Genomic DNA, 23,312 nt, shown 5'->3' with positions numbered 1-23,312 from the left:
TGAGTTCTTAGAAAAAAAATTATATAACTTTTATGCCTCTTTTTTTTTTTACCTGAAAGATATTCAGTAGTACTTATTCTATGATCAGGCAAACGTGCCTGAATTCTGGTCACCTTTTTCTTTTGATTCATGAAAAATAGGGCAATTCTGCTGGATGTTTAATATTTTCATGGTTGTCATATCATTGTTAAAATTTCAAAGTTTTAACATGGTCAGTGTGATGCTTTGTTAATTCATCAAAAACCAACCATATTTATGTTGACTACGATTGGTGGTATTTAGTTGTGATATCTTCCCCTTGAGTAGGACCTCATAAATAATTACGAATATGGCCTTTAAAACCAACTAAAAATAAGTTCCAATCATCTAGATAATGGGTAGGATTACTTAAATTTATAAAATAAGTAGTTAAAAGGCTTTTCCCAATCTTTTCTTTTCTGATGCAGTTTCAGCCCTTCTTGTGTCATGGAAGGCCTCAACGATTACCGCTGCTCAGCCTGCCCACGGGGGTATGAAGGCCAGTACTGTGAACGGTATGAACAGTCGTGACACCTAGAGATCTTGTGATAAAGGATCACAATAGAAAAGTATTCATTATTTTCATATTTTCTAGTAGTTTATATGCTTTTGAAAATATTTGTATATCTTTAGACTTTCTCCAAAGAAAGCTGTTTGCTTCCATCTTATACTTAGACTTTCTCCAAGATTCCAAATTATTTCACAATTATATAATTTATATTTTATACATATATAGAGAGAGATTTTTACAAGAACAAATAAATCACATCAATTTCCAAAAGTTTATCAGTAGTTAACAATAATAAAAAGCTGACCACATGTAATTCTTATTTTAGTTCACTGAAAAATATTGGCTGGAACCAACTGTGTGAACATCACTGTTCAGAGCACCGTGGCACTACACCAGCAAGTGCATACATGATGCAGGATGTAAATGGTACCAAGCATTCATAATTAGAGCAACCCAAACAATAAAGTGTCGGTTATTCGGTTCTCCATTTCAACAGGCACACAATATTATTTAAGTGATTCCTCTCCCTGTATTTTTTACAAAATCCGATAATGCATGTATGTAACTATTGAAATGAATACTAACTGTAATACAAATGATAAATTAAGAAACACAATTCCAGACTGACTGTCTAGTAGGATATCGTAATATTTTCTAGATTCATATTTTCTATAAGATCAGTATCCTGGATAGTCAAGCTTATCATCATCACTTTTAATATGTTTTGGGTATTATCTCTAAAATAAAAGAGAGTAACTAATATTAACTATCGGCATTAAAAACGTATGATAAATTTAGCATAATTGATAACAGCATAAAGTTTTTTAAAGACCCTTGAACACAGCCTAGGTCCGCCAACTTAGCTTGGTGCCATTTTTCTCATCTATAACATCAGAATAGCTGATGTTCTACCTACTGTATGCTAACATTGTGAAGGTCAAGGGTGTGGAGGATACTGTTGGTGCCCTGCCCAAGCATCCACACAGAAGCCTCTTCTCCCAAAAGAGGGGCAAAAAGGCCTGAGAATTTACCCCACCTTCCTCCAGGGCTCCAGAGCCAATAACCAAATAGTGTGGGAGTACAAAAGTCCAGCTCCTTTGCCCCAAAGCTGAACAAACTTTGAGATGTTATTCATGCTGCAGAGCTTTCCATGGAATCAGGCTGGGCCATCACCTGGAATCACACCATTGCTTGGATTCTTTCTTTCCATGTCCTGCTTCACCCACTCCTTTGCTGTATTCTTCCAAGATCATTTCCTTAAATTATGAATCTCTTTGCAAAAATAAACCCATAAAAATTAATTTTATCATCACCCATTAAAAAAAAATCTTCTTTTGGTCTAATCAGCAATGGTCATTTAATAGCAGAAATAAGTAAGTCACTAAATAATTACACTTAAGTTTTATAAATCCCAATGCAGTTTCTATAAGTTTGTGAAATATATTTCCAAATAATTCTGTATTATTTGGAAGAAATAATCTAATACTTGCATATAATACAACAAAATATCTAATACTTGCATGTATATAACAGTGCATTTACAATTTTCCATGCCAACAGAAATCAGCAGCAATTAAATAACTCAAAACAATACAAAATCCAAAAATATTTCCATTTGTTTTGGAGATATATACATCATTTAAATATATGTATTTTTAATGTCCACCCGTGTGCATGGTATTCATGCTTAGCCTAATATTCACTTCATGCCTTTGTAAAGACCAGTAGAATGATGACTCAAATCATCCCTGGACACCAAGGGGATTATCTTCAGTAATTTATGAAAAAACATTTCATAGTATAGCTGCATTTATAAATTGGAGTTACCACTATCTACAGAAGCATGTATACGGAAAAGACCGGAAGGGTACACTGAAGTGAATAATTATTGTCTTAAGGCAGAGTGACTACAGAAGATTTCTTTTTTTTAATATCCATTAACGTTTAATCAGTAAGAGTTGACAGTTTATGAAGCATATAGACGAGCAGGGTCCTACACTACGAAATGTGAATGGCTTGTGTTGTTTTTGCAGTTCTCAAATGTTGTTACAGCTTTAAATTCATCATCTCTAACATATAAGTGATCAGGTTATATTTCCCTGAAAAACAGCTGTTATCCAGCTAAATTAAACCAAAAGGCTCGGTGAAATTTTTGTTGTAACTTTCCAAATAAATTTGTTCCACTTCTGAGAGCTTCTTAAATCATTTAATCACCTTATGACCTGCCCAAACTGAGCTCAGGTCTAAAACTGCTTAAATGTCTTGAGTGTCCCTGTAATAGAGAAATGGCTCCCCATACTTTAGCTTCGTTACTCTTGTAATAAAATCTTTGAGCATTTAATCAATCTGAACCAGTTTACAATAGAATTCTTTCACTGCAAATATTAAGAAACAATTCAAGTGGACTTATTTAAATGATATTCTTATTGAGCATTTGTAACATTTCATTGGAAATAAAATAATTAAAACTATAAATGTATAAAAGCCTAATGTTACAGATAATTTTCTTCTTGCTTTGCCTTTTCTAACCGGCGCAGGATGAATTAACTTTCACAATCAGCCATGCAAATTTCCACAATCCAGGCCATGAAAGATGGTCTGAGATTATCTGGCCAGTGTTTATAATTTTTGGCTTCAACCTCCTACTGTCTTTCAACATCCTCACGTAATTACCTCTTGAACAAAAGTTCTGATGGTTGCTTGTATTTAGGCTGATTATATATATAATTTATTGTCTAATCCAGGATCTCTAAGGAGAGACAGGAAGTGTTTTTAATAATTAAACCGGGACAACAGGTAATCTGGGACCATCCTCTGTAAACCAGAGCATATAGTCTTCCTAGCATCTTGTAAAGTTACCAAACTTCCCATAACATAACCCATAGTGATAGATACTTAAGTGATGGATGCATGCATGGGTGGAAGAATCAATGAATTGATTGCCTTTTGGATTCATCCAGTTGGATTTCCTAATTACTCAAATATATTCTATTTGCATAACATTAACCCACTTCCGTGGACACACAATGAAAAATCCATCTTGAGGAAGATGTGGTAGAAAGGAAATACCAATAGAGTTAAATAGAAAATCTAGGAGTTTATTGCCACTTAACTTGATTCTTTTTGCTCATTAGTAAAATTAGTGGATTGATTTCTTTGGTCAATTTGATCTCTAAAATGCATGCATCTGGGAAAGCCTAACAGTCAATATATAATTTTATTCATTTCCACTTGAAAAAGAAGACTTCAAAAAAAAAAGTTTATGATGTAGAGCAGTGGTGGGCAAACTATGGCTCACAAAATTGGCCCGTGGCCTGATTCTGTATGGCACCAAGCTAAGAATGGTTGTTACAGGCAAACATTTACAATTAATTTGATGATAGGAAGCAGTAAATTCGAACCCAAGTTAAGTAAATTTAATGCCTCAACAAGAATTACATTCTTCTCATTAATAGATTGGTGTTACATTAGTAGATAAGTATTACAAAATAATTTGTACTCAATTATTATTATTATTGTTTGGAATTCCATCAACCAAAAAGATGTTTGGAAATTTATTTCTCTCTCACTGCGTGATTTTGATTTTGCCTCTTGACCTGCAAAGCTTCAAATATTTACTGTCTGGCTCTTTACAGGAAAAGTTTGCTGACCCCTGATTTATCGACTCTTGGTATCAGTTTTGTTTTAACAAAACACACAACAGCATCAATTCAGAGATACATTATTAATCTCCTTTGCTTTGTCACCGTTTAAATCTAGGTGTGCCCCTGGTTATACTGGCAGCCCAAGCAGCCCTGGAGGCTCCTGCCAAGAATGTGAGTGTGACCCCCATGGCTCGCTGCCTGTCCCCTGCGACCCGGTCACGGGGCTCTGCACGTGCCGGCCCGGAGCCACGGGGCGGAAGTGTGACGGCTGCAAGCACTGGCATGCGCGCGAGGGCGCGGAGTGTGTTTGTACGTATACTAACTTAGCTATCAGTTCTGGGACCTTGGCTCTGTTTCTGTTGCATTTCTAATGAGAAAGACTGTCTTTTTCCCCCCTTGGTTTGCAAAAGCTAGTGCTACTCTTCATTCTTTCTGACGCTATCTATCCACCTTCTGCTGTTCGCCTGCTGTTTTTGTCTCCATCCTGCTGAGCCAAAAACAGCTGAGAAAATCCTCAGCATGCTTCAGTCAGTTCATGGCAGACCTACAGCAAAGCTCCTGCAGACGTATTCTGGTCTATTTTGTCCATCTCAGAGTTTGCAGTTTTACTAAAATTGGCGTTGCTTTTGTGACAGATTAAAGATCAGGGTTTATTAAATTTTTAAGAATCCTCCTGAATTTGTAATCAGCTGGACAGACACTTTAAGCCTTGAATTACAACTGACTTTTCTCTTCCTGGCTTTTACGGGAATTCATGAGCATACTGCTTCCTAACTTTCTCTTGGACGCAGAACCTGGAAGCGGTGAGGGTGAACTCCAGTATTTTGACTCACGTGTACTATAAATGGAGGGTGATTTGCTCTCTTGCTCTCTCTCCTTGTTTACCTGCTTCTGGATTCAGTAATGCCATATTGAAAGTACATCAAATATCAGTAGTTAAATACGGTTCTTGGGCCTTATATAAATTCTAATCTAAAAGAGGTTATTTATAAATTTAGGGAGGCACTGTTATATTATAGTATTCTTCTCCTTGACAGAATTTACATTAGTGGTCTTAATTCTTTCTAACAAATAGAAATGTAAAATATTCTGGTACCTTTTATTTCAATGCTTACCTATTTTAATGTGTTTATGCATGCCGGTATTTCTGGTTTTAACATCTTATGTGTGTCTAAATCGTAGTAACATTTTAATTAGAATTTTTACTTGTGCTGTAGTTTCATAAATTACCTCGAAAGCTAATCTGACTTTTAAAATATGGCAAAACGTAAAGACTGGGTGAGTTTGGGAATATAGGTTTTTAAATTTTTTTTCCTGTGTATTTCAACCATCTTTAATGAAAATGTATCACATTTAAAATAAAAATAAATGTCAAGCTTGATGGGGAGAGTAAAGTAATATGTAATATACATTTACATTATCACATTTAGCTCTTGGTATACATATATTCACTCTGCTCAATTATAATGGGGTATTTCAATGATAATGAAGTCGACTTCCAATGTAATCCAACTAGTTTTAATATTGTTTTCAAGTTAAATTATTAACATGGATATATTGAAGTAGATAATATATAGTCCTAATGTAAACACTAATCTAAACAGTCTTGAGTTCAAATTATCAATTTTATTAACTATCCAGAAATAAACTTGAAGTAAAAAGATCACATTTGATATGAAGCCCAAAATATTATAATAACACATTAAAATTTGTGAGAGATAAAATAATGGGATTATTTTCTGACCATTTCTTTTAAAGGGAAATGTCATTCTGCCCATCAACAACAATGGCTGTAACTTCTTATTCTGTTGATGATCAATACTTTATATACATTTAAATAAATTTATAACAAGAAAACTCAACTCATTTTTTTCCCTGTTACATCAGTGAGTTTTAAATATCCCAGTGATATGAAAAGTACCAATCCTCCAGATACAAAGTTACACCAGCCTTAAATGTTGATTTGCATTATTCTTGTCCCATAGGGAAACGTATTTTCAATCAGTATACCTGATAATTCAGTGCAGTTGCTATGTCCAGGAAATGTTAATATTCTTCTGGTGGATTAAATTATAGTGGTTTTTCTTATACCAAAAAAAGTGTTAAATTATGGGGATTTTTTTTTGCTATTTAGACACTTTTTCTAAAGTGTTTATAATTACTTTATAAATAAATATATTTCTTTTATATTTATAAGATATTTGTAATAAATATTTTCATTTTATAAATGCTGTATAGATTTTCTTCATGCTGCTCTTAAATATTAGTGATTTCTACTTACTTCTAGGAATGTTTTCTCTTTACCATTTGTTAGGTTAACTGTAAGAATTGTTACATAGAGTGTCTTCAGATTTTTCTTCTTTTTTCATCTTTTACAATTTCTTCAGCTGTGGAAAATTATGTTATGGTTCTATCATGCTGGCCTTTCCCAGGACACGGTTCCTACTTCTAGTTTTGAAATGAGATAAAACAAGACACAAGTGAGGACATAACTCAACTTATCCTCACTTCTCTTTTAGACTCTTTCTAGATCCTTAAGCTAAATTAGAGCAAGAGACCAAAGAATGGCGTCACCTGGCCCATTTGATCTGCAGGGCCTGTGCTAGGACATGTGACTCTAGTGGAACTTTACAAGGCCTGTGGGTGAGAGTGAAGGGAGGTGGCCTGGTTCCAGCAAGAGAATATATGTATACTAAGAGAAATATCTTCTGAGAAAAGCTTCTTCTCAGCTTAGAACCCATGTTACCTCAATGAAGAATAAAGATAAAATGGGCTAAAGATACAAAATAAAAAGTTTTAAATATATATAATGTCAATAAATACATATTTTTTTTCTGCTAACCATTGAGACTCTCTCCTCTAAGATTTCAAACATTATAGTAGTTATGATAAGTTGTTATTCATCAGAGATTCTTTTAATTAAGGTCACATCGGTTTATAACATTGTGTAAATTTCAGGTGTACATCATTATATTCCAGCTTCTGTATAGACTGCATCGTGTTCACCACCAAAAGTCTAGTTTCCATCCATCACTGTACATATGTACCCCCTTACCCCTTCGGCTTCCCCCCTACCCCTTCTCTGGTAACCACCAGTCTCTCTCCATATCGATGTGTTTGTTGGTTGGTTTACCTTCCACATATGAGTAAAATCATATAGTATTTGTCTTTCTCTGTCTAACTTATTTTACTTAGTGTAATACCCTCAAGGTCCACCCATGTTGTCGCAAATGGCATGATTTCATCTTTTGTATGGCTGAGTAATATTACATTGTATACACACACACACACAGAGATATATATACTACATCTTCTTTATCCATTCATCCATTGATGAGTACTTAGGTTGCTTCTAGTCATGGCTATTGTGAATAATGCTGTGATGAACATAACAGTATATATATCTTTTCAAATTAGTCTTTTCATGTTCTTTGGATAAATACACAGAAGCATAATAGCTGGATCATATAGTATTTCTGTTTTTAACTTTTTGAGAAATCTCCATACTGTTTTGCATAGTGGCTGCACCAATTTTCATCAGAGATTTTCAGGTGGAGTCCTGTCCTCTATGCAGGTGAATGGCGCACTAGTTGGGTGCCCAGATTCCGTTGGCTGCCTTTTTATGTTTTCCTAATGGGAATAATTTGGCACAGCCCTACCATGTGTTCTTGCCTTATGCATTTCGGTGAGTTCTGAGTGGCTGTTTAATAGACTTCCCAAGTCAGGACTTGTCCTTAGTAAGTTATTTAATACAAATCCAACCTCTTCTTTAAACCTTCATCCGTAATTTACATGTCATTTTATAAAATGAGGACAACCACCTGCCCTTCTGAAATTTGAGACTGAGCAGGAAAGCCATTATTTCTTTCATAATAAAGTTTCGTATTGTGAAACACAAAACTTGGATTTGTTCGTGTCCTATTTCCTACAGACTAGTAGTTAACACACAACAACCCAAGTGATGTTTAAACTAGATTACGAGTAGCATAGTAAAATATATTACTCTCCTAGAGAACAGAAATTAAAACTAGTAGCTGTTGGCAAGATGCTGTTCCACAGAGTGCCAGAAATAGCATGTTATAAATATCAATTTGATGCTTCCTATTTTTATTTGTTGCATGTGAGATATTAGGAATATATCAGCTTCATTATTTATAGTCACAATTTATCTAAAATATAACATTTAAGATGATGTTTTGCTTGCAGTGTTGCAAAAGCCATCATGAAGTGTGTTTTCTACCTGCAACCTAAGCTAAGCCTAGCTAAATGTGGTAACGCACCTTAACTCCAAAATACACACCTTCCAGCCACTTGGTGAAACCTGAAGTCTGAAGTTTTATCCTACATTGGTACCGATCTAGACAGACAAAGTCAAGGTTATTGTTTTAAATAGCCAATTACTGCCGAGGATCTTACCACAAGAATGCAGAGGCCCTCAAATATTAACACTAGAACACTGCTGTCCTCTTATCATCAAAGATGATTGCTAGTGGCACTTACTGCTCCCTGTATATGAGGGCAGGAACAAAGTAGTGGAATGCGGTTGATCACTGTAAAGAAAATAGGACTTTCTATAATAGAAGATGATTAAAAAAAAAATCAGTTGATCTCCAGATGCTATTTAGTGAGCTTTGGCTTTGCTTTTCCGCTAGGTGATTCCCCTCCATCCTGGCCCACTGAATGTTGTCCTCTCTTTGCCTCCACTTAATCCCCAAGCACTAGTTCCTATTCAAAGGCCAGTATGTCTATGGTAGTTTTCTACATCTCTAAGCCGTGGCATGTTGTTCAAATGCAGGCGTCAGGGAATCTATAAAAGCAACTTCTGTTCATCCTGTTTGCACCTTCTCTGCATCTGTTTTGTTAGTAAAAGACGCTTTGAGTTTCTTGTTGTCAACCTTCTCAGCATAGGTCCAGGCTAACAACATGATAGAACAGCCAACCATCACTCTGATTCCAGGTAATGTTCCTGGTTATTGGCAGTCAGTCTCAGCGGTTTGTATGTCACATTGAGAAAGCTGTTCTGTTAGTGGATGAAGGAGTTGTGCCATTGAACTGTCATCTAGAGAGACTGATCACTATTTCCTTTACTTTCAGTCGGGCTTCATTTTAAGAGAAAGTTCCATCTGATTACAATTTTCACTCTGCTAGATCCAGGAAGTTTATTGTCCTCAAAGAACAATAAAATCATGTGATTTTAAAGTCAGAAGAAGAAAGATAATTTTATCATCTCCTTTTTGGTGGCGTTCCTGAAACAGACGATCTTCTGATGCCACGAAGCATGCTGTTGTGAAGTGGCTCCAGACGGTTGGAATCCTGGCTGGCCACATACAAGTTTTGTGACATTAGATTAGTTAACTTTTCTAAACCTCATTTCATTATCTGTAAAATGGAAATAAGCTACTACATACATATATGTGAAGTATGTAAGCATAATAGATGCTTCATAAATCCTGGGCATTATCATCATGGTTATCATCATAAAGTGTGGTTTTGTGCAGCTCATCAGTTCCTGATGAAATATCTAGGTTAGGCTGAATTCTAGTTTTTTATAATTATCTATAACTCAAGGCTTTTCAAGTCACTGAAAACCTCTTTTATGACCACCTTACATTTTTTTATCTCTTTAAGTTCTTCACATGACAATATTTATAGATTCATAAATATTCTGATTGTGACTACTTTTCTCATTTTTAAAATGAAGATTTTAATAGTACTTACTTCATAGAATTACTGTGAACATTAGATGAGATGATGATGGCAAGATATAACATATTGCTTGCTATGTGATGAATATTGTGTAGATAAAAGCTACTATCCCTTTATTATTTACAGTACTTCCAAAGTTTCCGTTTGTTTTTTGAAAAGCTACACCATACTTGAACCATATTGAACTTGTTTTTCATATATATATGTACAGAATTCTGTATAATATATATAGTAAATAAAATTTATATATAAATTTTAATTAAAGACAAAAATTTATAGTAAATATAATGCAAATTTTATATGTAAATTTACATATATGCATACATATATATATACACCACAACTTGGTACATGAACAAATTCACTAGCTTCATCTAAAACCTACAGAATACCTTTCCATTAATTCAAAGAAATAATAGGCAAAAAAAGCCTTCTTAACCAGTTTAAAACCAAATTTTTATTTTAGAAGATATTGACTTATATATAATAATAATATATGTTAATCCAAAAGTTTCTTCTTGAAGGAGAAAGGGAAAAGAGAGAAATAAAATCCATACCCTTGAACTCTCAGTAGCCTTAATGTAGAAGAGTTAAGTTAAAGCATGGATATTAGGACAAAAATTTTTTCTTTTGTTGAAAATGTATATTTACTCATTTTATCCCCATTTGAGTAGAGCAGACAATTTATGCATCTTTACCTAAAATTGGTTAATAGGTTTGGCCTTTTCAAAAATACTCAATGCACTCGTTTCAGCTTCAGCTTCCTTGGTCTGGCTGCAGCCTGTGAATTTTTTGTGACAGTATGCCAGGAGTTATTATGCATGGGGGACTCTGGTGGAAATGCAGTATTTTGTGCTAATTGCTAACAGAAAGATCTGTAATCTCAGCTGCGTGATCTTCCCCTTCCATGTGCCCAGCTATAACGATCAGAATTTAGTACGGCATTTGTTAATATTAGACACCAATTTATCCTGACACTTTTATAGGCAAAGCCTCAGAAACATTTAGTCATGTAAAATATAATCATAGTCTTGAAATATTTGCTTTTGCTCCCATGCATTTTAGGCAGGATCTCACTTTATAACCTTATCTTTATAGCGGAATTGAATGGTCTGGAGGGGTCCTTTTTGGGGCCTGATTATAAGCTGGGGGTTAATTTACACTGAGTAGTTACTGCACCCTTATCAAAGAACAATGGTTTACATAGCGTGAATATTCCGTGTCTCTATATACTCTTCAAATCTTCCCTTTCATATTGAATTAAATGTGGTTTTAATTTGCAGCCCATTTCCAGTGTTTGGTGCCAGACATTTCAGATTTTTTAGGGCAAATGGAAGCAGCTTGTGGTGTAAGTAAAATATTTTGTGTCAGAATTAAATAGCAAACGATTATGTAGAGGGCACACTTCCCCCACGTGTTTATCTTATAACTGTATGAACTAGACTCATAGAGAAGCTTTGAAAAAATCCCCATGGCTCTGCTATTCATAAGTCTTTCTGACTCATTTGGACAGGTGTTAGTATATTACTTGGAGCGTACCATAAAACTTACCTTCCACTTATGGAAATGTGCTTGTACTTTGTTCCCCGCAAAGCAAATACAGAGACCATAGACATGGGATAATAACAGACCTTTGGACATAGAGACATAAAATGGAATGTATGAGTCCTTAAAAGAGCAGTTAAATACATTTTCATTTCAACGGCTGAAGATGAGGAACCAAAACAGATGGGCAGGGGGTAGAATAAATGAGAGAAAAATCAGTATTCATCATGCCTCTTGGCATTCTAGCTCACCAATTTACTCTGTAGTATATTACAGTAAATCAGATCCAGTTCTGCATTCCAGTCCCTGATTTATTCTTGTATGAAGTAAAGACTGAGAAAACTTTTCCCTGAAAATTTCTGCAAGCATCAGTAAGGAGCCACTAGCCATACTGTTATCAATGAACTGACTCAATTCCCTGCTTGGACATGAGTAGGTTATAAATTATAAATAAATTAGAGAAAGGGCTAGCAAAAGATTCCTGAGAACACACTGCTCTAAAACGCATGGTGAGATGTCATGCTATCAAGTATCTTCTGAGATCTTGAAAGTAAAAAAGAGCATATTGCTTGCTTACATCTTGAGAACATCTGCTCAAAATACATCTTCACTGGAAGTCGAATGGAACTTTTGAAACAATAATGAACATGGACTCAGTGGGACAGGAACCTTCATATTCTTCATAACTTTTAATAAAATTAGGCATTGTTAGTAATACTTGTTTTTAACCTTTGAATTGCAACTTGTAAGTCTCTGATCTGAATTCACGCTCTAAATCTCACATACGAAACTTAGGAAAGTGTCTCAGCTATCTGTTGCTGCCACTCCAAAATTCAATAGCTGAAAACAACAACTGTATATATCCTCAAGGTTCTGTAGGTTGGCGATTTGGAGTGGGTTCCATTGGATAGTTCTTTTGTTGTCATGCCTGAGGGGTCCCAGGTGGCCTCATTCACTGTGATAGGGCTCAGCTGGAATTGTTGGGCTTGCCTTTCTCTCACTCACCTTGACTCTCTTGCTCACAGAGGTTAGCCTGGGATTGTTCACAAGGCAGCAGGGTTCCAAGAATGTGGAAGCAGGCACTGCAAATCCCCTTGCAGCTGAGGCTCGAGAGTCACACAGTGTCCCTCTGGCACGCTCTGTGTCAACCCAGATTCCAGGGCAGGGAAAGAGACTCTACCTCTTAATGGGGGGAGCAGCAAAGAAGTGGTAACCATTTTCAATCCACCCCAGAAATGAGCATTGCCCTTATCTGGTCAGTAGCTCATCCCAGTTGTTTCCTTCTTCTTTTTCTTTCTTTTCTTTCTTTTTTTGTTTTTGTGAGGAAAATTCGCCCTGAGCTAACATCCGTTGCCATTGCCGACCCTCCTCTTTTTCTGTTTGAGGAAGGTTAACCCTGAGCTGACATCTGTGCCAATCTGCCTCTACTTTGTATGTGAGATGCCTCACTGACAAGTGGAGTAGGTCTGCACCCGGGATCTGAAGCCATGAACCCCAGGCCTCCAAAGCGGAGTGTGCAGAACTTTAGCCACTTGGCCATGGGGCCAGCCCCCAGTTGTTTCTTTCTTAATAATGTTTTGTCTCTCTTTTCTTCCCCCTGATCCCTGCATTCCAATAACTCTTTCCTGGGTCAAAACTGAATTACCTCATGCAGATATCATAATAGTTATCTCCTTAACATTAGTCAGTCTCTGCCTCACTAATCACAAGACAATTTTCTCCCTCTAACCATTGTTTTTATGCTATTCTCCTGTCCCTCACACATCTGTGTGGTTCTCTATTTTCTATCATATATCAGGTTCTCGCATTCAGACATTTCCTATTTGGCCAATCTCCCTCTCTCTCTCTCTCTCCATCCCTTGCCCTCTCTCCCGCTCTTCCTCTCACCGTCTCTCCTTTTCTCAGTCCTCTCTTTCTAATTCCATGATCTTCTCCAAATTATTTTTTGCTCTTCTTTCACAAAGATAGTAGTAAACAAATATTTATTGATTATTTACTATGTGCAAGACACTTTCCTAGGCACTGTGACCGAAGGTGATTAATTGGTCCCTTCTCTGGTGAGAGAGAAACAATATATAAGTAAATAAAATAGTAAGATAGCCCGTACACGCTTGAGTGTTGAGATAACAAGACAAAAGGAATGCAGTAGTGACTGGCGGGGACAGTAATTTCAGAGTCATCTCGGCCTACCCCTCCAGGGAAGTAGCACTTGAGAACTTGACCTGAACATCCAGGAGCCACAAAGGGAAAGGTGGAGGGAGAATTGTTCTAGTCGGAGGAGACAGTAAGCAAAATGTTGTCTTCTAAATCCTTGCTCTCTTTAGGATTGAGCATCCCTAAAGTTTATCATCTGCTCCAGTAGCTATAAACCCTGGCTGCATAATAGGATCATCTGGAATCTTTTAAAAAATGCTGATGCCTAGGGCTATCAACAGACCCATCAAATCGGATTCTCTGGTGGCGGGGAGGGGGAGTACCTGGATATCTGTATTTTATAAATCCCCGCCTGATTCCAATGTGCAGCCAAAATAAGAACCACTGACCTACAGCAGTGCTTTTCAAATGTTAACGTGCATAGATCACGCGGGAATCTTTCTGAAATGCAGATTCTAATTAACTAGATCTGGCGTGGGCCCAGGATTATGCATTTCTAATAAGTTACTAGGTGATGCCAATGCTGCCGACCTGATTGCTACTCAAAGTATAGTGCGCAGACCAGACGTATCAGTATTCCCCTGGGAGCTTGTTAGAAAAGCACATTCTCAGTCAGAGAATGAGAAACTAGGTCTTTCGCTCACCTCTCGAATCAGAAACACCGAGGGTAAGGCCCAGCCCTCTGTGATTTAAGACAGCTCTTCAGATGATTCTGAGATCCACTAGAGTTTGAGAACAGACTGTGTCTTGGTGTTTAGACATGGTCCACTTGGCACCTAAACGTGCTCCAGGTTATGTTTTCTACGATTGTTTCATGTAGACAACTCTGTCAAAACTTCCCAAGTACTTGCATCGAACTGAGGGTGTGAAGCCGCAATTCTCTCTTCCTTTCATGTGATTTCCATGCAGAGCAAATGCTCTTTCATTCTGGTCGGGAGAAGAGGAAGAGAGACAGCTCTAGTTCCAGACTTCAGCTCCTGCCTCTAAAGCCTCTGTTCACTCAGCTTGTAAGGCACCAGGAGCTTGCAAAGCCCCGGCAGGTGGCACGCTACAGTTGCAGGTGTCACCTGCAAGGAGTTGATTTATTAAAGGCCTTGCTGGGGCCGTTTAATCCCTGTGAAAGGGTATTGTAACTCACCTCTAACTGCTGTCCTATCAAAAAATCACCCTCTGTCCTACTCTGCGTTTACAAGCCTCAGTTAATGGTTTTCTCTCCATTAGGCAGCTTAGGGGAGTGCTGTTTAGAGCCCTGATTGAATTCTTGCCAGTTTGGGGCATGATCAAAGCTGCTCCAAATCCTGGTATTTTCCCTCTTCTGTATTTTCCTCTCTTCTAACATGTGTATAGTTTTGAGACCTCTATCTGTGGAATATAAGCTAGAAATTATAACTGTATCCATGAATGCATATTGTAAATATGGTAGCACGTGCTCCTTGGCCTGGAGAAGCTACACCTCATTACTCTGATGCAAAGAGTGAAAAAAAGATTTTTCTAACTAAAAAATTCAAACTGAATATGAACATCTTTAAAATCCTCCAAAAGAATCAATGTATTTTAATTTTAGAAACTGTAGTATTTGTGAGATTAATTTGATAATGAAGAGACAACAGTCCATTTTTTCTCTCCACCAGTTCTACCACCAGCACCCCTCCACCCCCACCAAATTCCCATAGTCCTTTCTAATCATCAAAAAAATTATAGGTAGGACATTAGCACTCTTGGCTACCTAAAGAACAAAGTTGTCCTGGCCCTTGGCAATGATTGATGCACAAAATCGGATTAGGTTAATCATGTGAGCAGAAATCTATGGGGCTGCATCTAATCATGGGTGATAATGTGCTGAAACACTAAAGAGGAAGAGCTGGCAAATAAATAAACAAATAAATAAAAATCATGAGGAAAAAGCATAAATGATAAAATTCTTTTTTTAAGAAAAATAATTCTTCTCAATAGCTGTCAAGCTAAAAAGTTATAGTTTTCGGATATGTCATACATTACGCACGTGGAGACACAATGCTGTCGATGCCCCACAGTGCAGAAGAGTGGCACTGCACATTTGCATGCATTTTCAGACTCTGGAATGTGTTCTATGCCCTCATTACAGATTCCCTCTAGGTTGCTCATATGGGAATTTCTGGAGCGATTATAATGTGATATTCTGTATCTTACTTCTCCTTTAATACTTCTGCAATACACTCATTTCCCTCAAACCCATTGGCTCCTCCTCTTTGGTTCCTTGTTTCTATCATCATCCGTATTTCAGGTTCTGGGTGACAGGCATGTCTGTTCTTTTGTTGTTCTCTTCATCTCTTTTCAACTGTCCTCCATTTGAAAGCATTAATTATCTGAGATGAGTAGCATCATCTTTCACAGAATTATACTTGGGCCATAAAATATTTCATAGCTGAAATCTTTGAACATCTGCCTGGGATGCTTAGCAGAAGTAAATATTTTTTGTCGTTTCTGTTTCACAGTTTGTGGAGATGAATGCACGGGCCTCCTTCTCAGTGACTTGGCTCGCCTGGAGCAGATGGCCATGAGCATCAACCTTACTGGCCCGCTGCCTGCTCCATATAAAATCCTGTATGGGCTTGAAAATACGACTCAGGAACTGAAGGTAGGTTGGAGCAGCAACAGCAAGAGCCAGGGAGAAGAGGACAGAAGCTCCCCAAGGAGTAGTGGCCATAATTGGTAAATGTTCTTCCCGTTGCCCCAAATCAAGACAAGCAGCCGTTAGGGAAGTTCAGAGACTTTCTAAACCAGTGTTTTTCAGACCTGAGAACTATAATATGCAGATTGCTATTAAGAGAAAAGAGGCTCATGCACCACCCCCTGTTTGGTCTAAATCAATTTTATGATGTCACTTAAATATGTGCAAACATAAGATCAGGTATGAATTATTTGTACTTATAGCTTTATAAAATCAAAACAAATTAATCCTTACAAAAGCATAAAAAATGAAATTCAAATTAAAAACATTAATATAAAATAACAGATGATTTTTGCTGAAAGCAGATTCCTACTTGCAACCAGAATATGATACTGACTCCTTCCACACACGTTCTTTTATCAGTACATTTCTCCTACCCTTCCGCAATTTGAACCAGAGAGCCCCTTGCAAGGAGTCCTGAAATGACATTCGGCATCACTTGACAAGTCTGCATGATTTATGTACTCAATCTGCCATATGATCAAACACGCATGCAAACGTGGGCTCTGAGATCCAGCGGTCATACTCAGCTCTCAGGGGTCCAGGCTGGGTTCCATAAATGCTTACATTAACATTTCAGTTTCTTGTCAAAGTGAAAATGCAAGATTAAAGTTTTGTACTAAAGAACCAGTAGACCTTTGAAAGTACTTCAGCAAGAACTAATTTGAGAAACACTATTCTAAAAGACTGTTAAAGCTTTTGGTAGTTCATGAGATACGAGAGAATGTTAAGGAAATTGCAGTTTCATCTGATGAATAAAGATGAAAGGTGAAAGATTGATATACATTATCAATCAATTAGTAGATATTTATTGAGAATTTCTAGAAAATCCCAGTATTGCATTTGGTTCCCTGGGGTTTCATGACTCCTATAACGTCGTGTCTACTCTCAGGATCTTAGAGTCTAGGTGGTTAACAAAGTAAACAACAATTAAACAATGTGCAAAGACACATAATTGCCATGTGCTTTACAGAAATTTGACATAGAGCACAAAGATTGGAGAAATAGGTAAGATTCTGAGTAACCAGAGAATGCATCATTAATGAGAGTATAATTTGTGTTGGACCTTGAAGGACAGAGACAATCTTAACCGAGAAATATTGGCGAGGACTGGAGGAAGAAAGCTAAGATTTATTCACTAGGCATTGGCAGATATTCTTCTAGGGAATATATTCTTTAATCTGGACCATAGCCTTTAAGGTAAGTATTATTACACTATTTTCCAAAGAAGAAATCAATAATGACGATAACAAGAATAACATTTGTTGATGAGTAGCTCTGTGCTAGGCCATTGAGTAAAGTCTTGCATGGATTGTCAAGCATAAATCTTACAGAAACTTCAAGAAGTAGATAGAAGTACTGTATCATCTATAGTTGTTTCAGGTAGGGAAGCTGGGGCACAGAAAAGTTACCCATGAGGCACAAGGTCACATGGCTACTAGGTGTAGAGCTGGGATTTGAATAGAGACAGTATAACTTTCGGCCCTGTGAGAAGGAAACCACCTTTGCAAAGCTCAGAGAGAGAAAATAACTTGCCTGGGAGGACCCAGCCCACCAGTGATGAGGTATCCTTCACTCTCGGCTCATACGTACTCTTGCCACCTGAGCAGAGGCAGAAGTGTGAATACGCAAGGCTTGTCTGGCAGACATTAGAAGTCAGGCCTGCCGGTGAAATATAAGGCTGGAGACTTGAGTGGGGCAGGGTGACGTGACGGACAACCTTGAAAACCAGGCAGAGGAATCTGAGTTTGCCTTGTAGGCCCAGTATTCAAGAACGTGAAGAGTTTTAATAAAGAAGATGCTGACCAGTTATTTTCCTTATACATGGAGGGAATACAAAGAAAGGAAATTAAAGTGGAAAAGTGAATACTTCAGCAAGACATAGAAAATGTTTAAAATAATCCTTAAGCAATGGATGAAGTTCTGAAGGGCCCTGTAGGAGAGACTCTGATCTGTGGACGGATTCTGAGCCGGGGGTCAGTAGTCTGCTTCCTTATGGCTGGGTGTTGGTGAAAATGACCTTGATTTTTCTTAAATTCCAATCTTTCTTGATTCTGTGTTTGTGTTCTTTGTCCATAATTTGTTTAATATCTGAAAACTTTGGATCCTATTTTGATATTTTGAAACCTTAAGCAAGTTATGTAGCTGCTCTTTGCAGTTCCTGTCACTGTGTCAGTACTCCCAGACTCCAGCCAGAGCCCACCAGGAACGCACATGCGATGGAACAAGTTGGGTTTATTAGCTCATTGCAACAAGGGACACTGCACGCCACAGGGAATTTTGGGGTGTCTTAATAAGAGGGTGTTAGGAATAATTTCTAGTTTGGGGGTTTGTGCTAGGTGATTTGGGGCAGATTCCAAGGAAGCAAGGCTTTGCGCTGGATCGGGTGCTATTAGGAAGTGGGAATAATCCTATAAGTAAGTATTCTAATGAATCTTACCTAGAAGGAGGGAAGAACAAAGGAGGGCTGAAGCTGTGCTTAGGAGGAGGTGGTGGTCACTCGTATTAGCCAGGAAATGGGATTTGGGTGTTTCTGTGGTCTGCACAGAGATCACAGTTTTGTCTGTGTTTAGACAAGGTTATGGAGTGGTCTCATGTTTTGTTTCATTCATCACTGTCACAGAGTGACTCTGTCTAATGTCAGTGTTCTGTGAGATTGATGATGTTCAAGAGGAGAAGAATATGGCCTAGCTGTGACTGCCAGGCCAGATCCAACCAACGGGCCAGTTGGTTAGTGCCTGGCCAGGTCCCTATGTCAAGGGCTCTTGTGCTCTTTCTTGCCTGTAAACTGTATGTCTGTTGATTGAGATGGGAGCCTTAAAGAATTAGAGGGAGTTCATCTTGACTCTATGCCTTACTGGCCGTGTGATCTCATGTGAGTTTTTAACTCTTCTTCAAGCCACAGTATGGAATAACATTTACCTGATGGAATTGTTGTAAGAATTAAAGGAAAAAAACAAAAAAGCCTGGTATATGATAATTTCTCAATAAATTATGCAATTTGCATTATTTACCAGAATATTCCACACAGCGATTTGTGTATGTGTCCCATTGAAATAGTCTGTTTTTCTTTCAAGGTGAGAAGGCTAACTTCTTTGGATACAAAGGAAAACTGGGTTCTGTTAAGTGTTTGAGCCCATGATGACTGCAAGACCATTTACTAAAATGTATTTGGAATGAAATCTCTTTCAGCACTTGCTGTCACCCCAGCGGGCCCCAGAGAGGCTGATTCAGTTGGCAGAGGGCAATCTGAACACACTCGTGACAGAAATGAATGAGCTTCTGACCAGGGTAAGTTGGCAAAATCATGAATCTTCTAAAAGCAGATAATCATGTAAATTAGGGAAAATTACTTCAAATTTCAGACATGCAAATCTTGTTCTTCCTAATTCTCAATTTGGTGCATGAAGTAGATGTATTTTTGACTTGCTACTTCTGCCTCAGATAAAATCCTAGAACCCAGTAGCACAAAGACGTGTTAGGATACTCAGGAAGCGTCAAGAACAATAACTAAAATTACCAGAGTAATGGTGTATTTTGAAAACTCTATGCAGTAGCTTCCACAAAAGTTTTTATCAATTCTGAATTCCAAAAGCACTGTCTTTGACTATGTAGAGAAAAAGAAAAACGAATGAAAATACTTGTAGTCTCTTTGATCTCATCATGGGATTTTTACATTTGTATAAAAATACAGTCTAAATCAGTATTCTTACACAAAACAGAAAATCTTCTTTATTGTGAAAATCCCAAGCATTTAAGACACTTTTGAAAGTTAGAATGTCCATGTTGCATTGATCAGACTTTTTAAGGAACGGAGAGTTTTAAACTTTCAAAACTGCAAGAGGGTTAAGGTTCTTTTTGCTACTAGGGAGCGAAGAAAACAACATAAAGTCCGCCATCTTGTGGCCGGAAAAGTGCATGGACAGGAAGACTGGCCTGTAATTTAGGGATCCACTTTGCCTATCTAAGGGCTTTAAATGAGGAAGAATATTGGAGCCAGAAGGTTCTTACAGATTATCTAGTCCATTTGTTTTTAAGGAGAGATATGAATTAACAATGGCCATACAATTCACTAAACTCAGGGACCTACGTAGGACCTGGTGTCCAGATTCCCACTGGCCTGGTACTATTTCCACCTGACCTGCGGCTGGTTTAGACTTGCCACAGGAAAATCAAATGGGCTTCTCAGCACATAGTGATTCACAATGGCCCTGCTGTTACAATAGCATACTAAACAGATTTTCAGAATCTCATACCAGCAATGTAAAATGTATAGATATAGAGTTTCTTGCCAAATGTAGTTAGACATTAATTAGATTAATGAGCATATTTATCTCATATTAACTTAATATATGATAGTTCTGTATTTGTTACATGAATACAACTAAATAAGAAATTTTAAACAGATCATAACAGAGTACATTTGAATGGATCAGTTCAACAAGCACTTGAGAATGTTCATTCCATACAAAGCCCAAGCTATGTGTTGGCAGATGAAAGATATAAATGAGGCTCAGTCTCTTCAAGGAGCTTGCAATCTAGTGTGTGTGTGTGTGTGTGTGTGTGTGTGTAAGCACTTAAGTGTGTGAAGTATAATATGGGACAACTGCATGCAAATATATAATACAACATAAAATAAAATAAAGGAACAAGAAATATACCTGCAAAATATATACACATGGAATAATTTAATCTAGTTAAGGATAGTTTGGGAAATTTCCTTGGAATTTGTAGCATTTCATTCATTTGTTCATTCATTCATTCATTCATTCTGTTAATAATTTTTGGGAGTCTACCGTGCTCTAGGTACTATGACAGAATGACAGACACTGTCATAGAGGGATAAGCAGATCTAACCCAGTCATTACTCCTAGTGGGCTGATTACAGCCTAATGATCTGAGCCTAGAGACAAAAGAAATATTTCACGAGGAGAGTTGGGTCTGTATTATGTCTTAGTTTACATTCTTTTATCTTTCCAGCAGACTCTCCCATGCTAAATTTTTCAAAATAGACTTTATATTTTAGAGAATTTTAAGGTTCAAAGCAAAATTGATTGAAAAATACAGGGAGTTCCCATTTACCCCCTGCTCCTACACAAGCATAGCCTTCCCCATTATCAACATCCTCCACCACAGTGGTACATTTGTTACAATAGATGAACCTACATTGTCACATCATTATCACTCAAAGTCCATAGTTTACTTTAGGGTTACTCTTGGTGTTGTACATTCTGTGGTTTTTGACGAATGTTTAATGACATGTCTCCATCATTATAATATCATAAAGAGTAGATTCACTTCCCTAAAAATCTTCTCTGCTCCATCTATTCATCCCTCCCTCCTCCTAAACCCTTGGAGACCACTGATCTTTTTACTGTCTCCATAGTTTTGCCTTTTCCAGAATGTCATAGGGTTGGAATCATACAGTATTTAGACTTTTCACATTGGCTTCTTTCACTTAGTAATATATATTCAAGGTTCCTCCATGTCTGTTCATCACTTGATAGCTCTTTTCTTTTTAACACTGAATAATATTCCATTTTATGGATGTACCACAGTTTATTAACCCATCTGCTTACTGAAAGACATCTTGGTTGCTTCCAAGTCTTGGCAATATGCTTAAAGCTGCTGGAAACATTCATGTGCAGTTTTTTGTGTGGACATAAGTTTTAAACTCATTTGGGTAAATACCAAGGAACACGATTGCTGGCTCACATTGTAAGAGTATGTTTAGTTTTGTAAGAAACCGCCAAAATGTCTTCCGAAATGGCTGTACCATTTTGCATTTCCACCAGCAATGAATGAGAGCTCTTGTTGCTCCTCATCCTTACCAGCATTTGGTGTCATCAGTGTTTTGAATTTGGGCCATTCTAATAGGTGTATAGAGGTACCTCATGATTGTCTTAACTTATAATTCCCTAATGACATATGATGTAGAACATCTTTTTATAAGCTCATTTGCCATCTGTACATCTTCTTTGCTGAGGTGGCTGTTCAGGTATGGCTATGGCCTGAATGTTTGAATCACCTCAAAATTCCTGTGTTGAAATCCTAACCCCCAAGGCAAAGATATTAGAAGGTTCAGCCTTTGAGAGGTGATTAGGTTTGACGGCAGAGCCCTTGTGAATGGAATTAATTCCCTTATACAAGGGACCTCAGAGAGATCCTTTGTCCCTTCCTTGCCATGTGAAGACATAGTGAAAAGATGCTGTTAATGAACCAGGAAGCAGGTTCTCACTAGACATGGAATCTGCTGGGGACTTGCTCTTGTACTCCCTGGCCTCCAGAACTGTGAGAAATAAATTTCCATTTGTATAAGCCCCCTAGTGTATGGTATTTTGTTATAGCAGCCTAAATCACAATTCTTTTCTCTCTTTTTTTTTAAAGGTATGCATTTTGGTGAGGAAGATTGGCCCTGAGCTAACATCTGTTGCCAATCTTCCTCTGTTTTTGCTTCTCCCCAAAGCCCCAGCGCATAGTCGTATATTCTAGTTGTAGGTCCTTCTAGTTCTTCTATGTGGGACGCCACCACAGCAGGTCTTGATGAGCGATGTGTGGGTCCACACCCAGGATCCAAACCAGCAAACCCCAGGCTGCTGAAGCAGAGCACACCAACTTAATTACTATGCCACTGGGCCAGTCCCTCTTTTTTCATTTGTTAATTGGGATGTTTGTTTTCCTATTATTATTTTTTTTTAAAGATTGGCACCTGAGCCAACATCTGTTGCCAGTCTTTTTTTTTTTCCCCTTCTTCTTCTTCTCCCCAAAATCCACCAGTACATAGTTGTGTATTCTAGTTGTAGGTCCTTCTGATTGTGCTATGTAGGACACGGCTTGATGAGCGGTGCCATCCATGTTCACGCCCAGGATCCAAACCAGGGAAACGCTGGGCCACTGAAGCAGAGCGTATGAACTTAACTGCTTGGCCATGGGGCTGGCCTCTGTTTTCCTATTATTGAATTTTAAGAGTTCCTTGTATATTTTGGATAACAGTCCTTTATCAGATATATCTTTTACAAATGCT

The 23,312-nt window shown here is 37.6% G+C and overlaps 1 protein-coding gene across 5 annotated transcripts in view; it reads left to right on the top strand.

The window, feature by feature from the left end:
* Positions 1-23,312, top strand: part of LAMA2 (laminin subunit alpha 2) — a 531,319-nt gene that overhangs the window by 384,883 nt on the left and 123,124 nt on the right. For 4 of the 5 annotated variants that reach the window (XM_046676887.1, XM_046676884.1, XM_046676885.1 and 1 more), the window contains 4 exons: positions 447-533; positions 4,289-4,482; positions 16,053-16,195; positions 19,481-19,579. In XM_046676887.1, the coding sequence (XP_046532843.1) occupies positions 447-533; positions 4,289-4,482; positions 16,053-16,195; positions 19,481-19,579 (523 nt within the window). The remainder of the gene's footprint in view (positions 1-446; positions 534-4,288; positions 4,483-16,052; positions 16,196-19,480; positions 19,580-23,312) is intronic. The other variant, XM_046676886.1, reaches the window with a different exon arrangement.

Source organism: Equus quagga, chromosome 11 (assembly GCF_021613505.1).
Source record: "Equus quagga isolate Etosha38 chromosome 11, UCLA_HA_Equagga_1.0, whole genome shotgun sequence".
Classification (NCBI taxonomy): Eukaryota; Metazoa; Chordata; class Mammalia; order Perissodactyla; family Equidae; genus Equus; species Equus quagga.
This window is presented reverse-complemented; position numbering and strand designations above follow the sequence as displayed.